General features: G+C 33.0%; 2 protein-coding genes across 2 annotated transcripts in view; one reads left to right on the top strand and one right to left on the bottom strand.

Annotated features, from left to right (window-relative positions):
- LOC105621351 (multiple coagulation factor deficiency protein 2 homolog) overlaps positions 1-1,109 on the top strand; it is a 3,055-nt gene extending 1,946 nt beyond the window's left edge. Inside the window, exon 4 of the mRNA XM_012202817.1 lies at positions 10-1,109. Coding sequence (XP_012058207.1) covers positions 10-298 — 289 coding nt within the window. The 3' untranslated portion in view covers positions 299-1,109. The remainder of the gene's footprint in view (positions 1-9) is intronic.
- LOC105621352 lies at positions 1,088-3,820 on the bottom strand. Its single transcript, XM_012202818.1, has 8 exons — positions 3,530-3,820; positions 3,214-3,386; positions 3,042-3,151; positions 2,497-2,958; positions 2,354-2,414; positions 2,108-2,273; positions 1,868-2,033; positions 1,088-1,649 (listed from the first exon to the last, which is right to left on the bottom strand). Exons 1-8 carry the CDS (start codon positions 3,818-3,820, stop codon positions 1,387-1,389), a joined length of 1,692 nt encoding a protein of 563 aa, XP_012058208.1. The 3' UTR covers positions 1,088-1,386.
- Positions 3,821-4,178: the final 358 nt, after the last annotated feature.

Here is a 4,178-nt window from a genome sequence, read left to right as displayed (position 1 = left end):
CTCTCTCTCTCTCTCTCTCTCTCTCTCTCTCTCTCTCTCTCTCTCTCTCTCTCTCTCTCTCTCTCTCTCGTTGCATATTTTTTCTTATATAATCGAATTTTTGAGTATTTTCTTTACATTCGTAGAACAAGGTGGCTCGGAATCCAGTGTGCAAGGCGATAAATTATTCAAAGATGAAGAATTAGTGCAGTTGATAGATCCGATACTTAGCATGGATGATGGTAACAATGACGGTTACATCGATTATCCAGAATTTATTCGAGCTCAACAGAACGCCGCAGCTAATGCACGTACATAAATTTTGATGAACCAAACTCTACGAACTGCGATTAAAAGGATTTTGTAAAACCGAAGGAATGCAGGGATTGTTGGATTTTCATTATTACTATTTAATGATGCATTATTGACTCATTTATTCTATGTATAATGAATCGATATTTGCGATAATGCATCCTTTATCGATTTAATTATAAATTATAAATAAGAAAATAGATGAACACACGAAAAAAGGGAGAATTTTTTTTATATTAATGTTATAGGCAGTAGAAATTGAAACAATTGTATAATTGAAAATAATATTGTACAATTAAAGACATAATTGAGGAGTAAAATTCCTCTTAATTATTTATGTTAGACAAAATTAATTTGAATAATATTTACTCTGCGCATCATTATTGTTCAAGATGGTTAATGTTCTATCGTTATTAAATTCAATTTTTTAATACAGAAGACTATTTTTAAATGAGAATATTTTATAAAATATCTCTAACTCTGTTAATAAATAAAATGGCCATTTATCAGTTTTTTCATTGTTGAATGTATAAAATAGTAATTTGCAGAATAATATTTATATTAAGATAATAAATGTTTCGTTTTCTAATGAATATTTAGGAATAATATTGATAAGGCATAAAAATAATAATAATGCATAAATGTACTTTTATCTAGCGTCAATTATCTAGTATTAATTGACAAAATTGTTTATAATTCTGTTAATTATGTTATATTCCAAAACTTTGGCAGGAATTTTTTATTAAAAAAAATATTTAGCTAAGGATAAATATAATGTGTATATAGAAAAATCAGTAATAATAACAATAATTCATAAATTTATTGATTTTTACATTTCTATATCAAAATGCTATCAATAATCACAAAAACACTTACAACTTTATATAATGTGAATAAAACTTTATCTTTACAGATTAACATATATATGTGTGTGTATATATATATCTGTTCACAGATTTTAATAATTCAATCATGGACGTACAATGTGGTACGAAAATTTGATAAATATGCATTAAATGACTAGATTGCAATAATGCATTAAAATGACTAGATTGCAATTAATGTATATAATGTATATAAGCAACTTATATTCATTTATAAATACATTCCGTTAACTAAATAATCAGCATCATGTGCAAAAGGTCCGTGTCCGCATCTTCCTCGTCGTTTTACTACTCTCAATCGGCAAACAATTAAAGCAGCTGTGATCGCGGTCGCGATAAGTCCCAATAATAATGACACCACGGCACCTTTGGGCCTTAAAACGTCATTTTCAATTATTTGAAGATGCTCCGCAATAATGTCGGGTTTTTCGCGTATCTTTGCATGCTCTTCAATTACGATCACAGTTTTATGATCTGAAAGGATCTAAATCTTATTATAACAGAAACAGATAAATAACATTATACAAGATATTCAAAGTCTATTTAAAACTTTAGAATGCATAATAATAGTTATAGCATTTGCGTGAGTCCACACTTTAACAAAGACTAATTTTTCTATAATTTATTTGCAAATATAGATATAAAAGATGCTAGGGATAAGCTATTATTGAAAATAGATATTGTGCATTTACCTTTTGATTCTTTTGCACGATTATGTTTAGTAACCTCATTTGCTGATAAAGATGGTTTTTCAGTAACTTTTTTGCTCTTTACATGTGTCAAATATGTATCGGTTTTTTCTTTCTTTACAGGTTCTTTATTCTCATTTGTCAATTCATTTTTATGTTCCTCCGAGGTCTATTAATGAAAAATTATTCGCATAATTTTTCAAGATTCTATAATAATTCCCAATTGCCGAGAGACGTACTTACATCACAAGCAGGCGTCGTCGTAATTGGAAGATTTTCTATAGCTTGTTTAGGTTGAGAATTTGGTGCAACAGATGGTGCAAATTGGGGATTCTCGTGCCAAACTGGCACTTTATTTGACAATGGAAAATATGGAGAATACGGATGTTTAGATTCCATATATAGCCCTCTAACATAAAATTAATCAAAAAATAAAGTCTGTCTTAATTTACTATAATAATCAGAAGAAAGTATAACAGTTTAGATTACCTATTCGCTTCATTATTTTCTATGACGCTCGAGCCTTTGTGATTAAATATGTGTGGTTGTTCTGAAAATATATTCACAATATAAAAATTTACAACCCAATCACAAATACGTGGCAGAATAATAATTAATATTTTTTTACATACGTTCGTAGGGATTTATATGTTGTTCGTGAACAGTATTAGGAACATAAGGATCCTTGTTTTGCTCATATAAAGGCTGATAATCCCATTGATATCCTGACGATCCGTAATTCTTATGCATTTGCATTTGCGGCACCTCTATCGGTTGGCCAGGATATAAAATATTTTGCGGCTGCGACATTTGATGGGCTAGATTCGATATATCCCAAGGTTTAGGATTAATCTCCGGTCCAGGATAAAACGGAGGCAAAGGCTTACGCTGACTAACTATTTGCTGATATCGGAGCACATCGGCAGGCGGATGTGGCATCTGTATTATTGGAGGAACTGTCGGTTTCTCCGTAGGACATACAAGATCTGCCGCTTCATCGGAACCATCTGCACACTGCGGAATACCGTCGCAAACATTGTATATAGCTATGCAATCTCCGGATGAACGACACTCATATTGATTTCTGGTACAAGCTATTATTAAAGAAAGATTTATATTATGTATTGATGTAGAAATTCTTCGGCTTTTTACAACTCAGATTAACGAATAAATGTACCTGGCTTGACCGGTATTGGCGTAGTTATTATTATTTTTGATATTTGTGTGACTACAGGTTTAACAGGTGTTTCCGTAAATCCATAATCTGACGTTATCTCATTGCTTTTCCTAAGACAAAATATAATTAATCACGAAATCGATGAGGAAAATAAAGCATTGAAAGTATGTACCTAAGGGATTTTAACTCGTGTTCCTGCTGAGATATCCTAACTTCCTCTTCCACTTGTACATTCTGTATGGGATAACTCGTGCGCACAGCGCTTGTATAATTGGCATGCCTTGTAAATTTGCACTTGAAGTCATGTAATGGACCACACTGGAAAAGATAACAGCTACTCGGTTTCTGTAAAACAAAATAACGAGATGAATAGATGAATAATAGATCTAATGATAAAGAATCCAGTAAAACAAGTTAAATAAAATATGAAAATCATTGTCCATACACTGCGTATGTACATAACATTGTGTTGAATGTGCATGTCTTACCTTTTCTTCGAAGATGAACACATCGCAACGCTCGGTCTCGCAACAGTACTTCAAACAATCCAATCTGGAGTCGACGTCTAGGACATTCAAGTACTTGGCACCCATATCACGGGAGTCCTGAGTCCTAATAATTTTGTCCTTATGAATATCGAAGCTCTCGAGGCACATCTGATAGTCGTTCGTGCCGCCGTGCCTCTTCTCATTCGCTCGAATCACACTATCGCCGTAAGCTCGGTGTAGAATCGCAATGATGAAAATCAAGGGAACGATCTGACGCACTCCGTCAAACATCGTTCCAGCTTATGCATCAATGCATCACCATACATCACACTGGATTGGACTCTGGAGCAGACTGGAGCATGGTGGAAGAATCCCTTCCACAATGAACTGGAGTATCCAAGTTGCGCGCGCTGGCCGCTGTTCCATGGTTCCGTCCATATCACGATCGATAGTCGAATCTTTCTCAGACGACAAATTCAACGTGTCTTTTCCATCTTTCATGACTTCAAACATCAAAATATACATATAGATCTGCCTGGAATTCCTTCTTTATTTTTTTTATTCCGTTTTTTATTTGTCTCCGTGTAAATTAAATTTTTTTGTCTCCTCTAATTAAATTTCTTCACAACGAGATTATCAATTATTAATT

The sequence above is a fragment of the Atta cephalotes genome (genome assembly GCF_000143395.1).
Source record: "Atta cephalotes unplaced genomic scaffold scaffold00033, whole genome shotgun sequence".
Classification (NCBI taxonomy): domain Eukaryota; kingdom Metazoa; phylum Arthropoda; class Insecta; order Hymenoptera; family Formicidae; genus Atta; species Atta cephalotes.
Note: the sequence above shows the minus strand (reverse complement) of the source record. Positions and strands in the feature narration are given on the sequence as shown.

Excerpts from the sequence above, each read along its gene's own strand:
- LOC105621352 (XM_012202818.1), bottom strand. The coding sequence starts at position 3,820 with ATGTTTGACGGAGTGCGTCAGATCGTTCCCTTGATTTTCATCATTGCG. Across the intron at positions 2,959-3,041 it reads GCCAATACCGGTCAAGCCAG|CTTGTACCAGAAATCAATAT; the intron begins GTACATTTATTC and ends CTTTAATAATAG. Across the intron at positions 2,034-2,107 it reads CGACGACGCCTGCTTGTGAT|ACCTCGGAGGAACATAAAAA; the intron begins GTAAGTACGTCT and ends TTTCATTAATAG.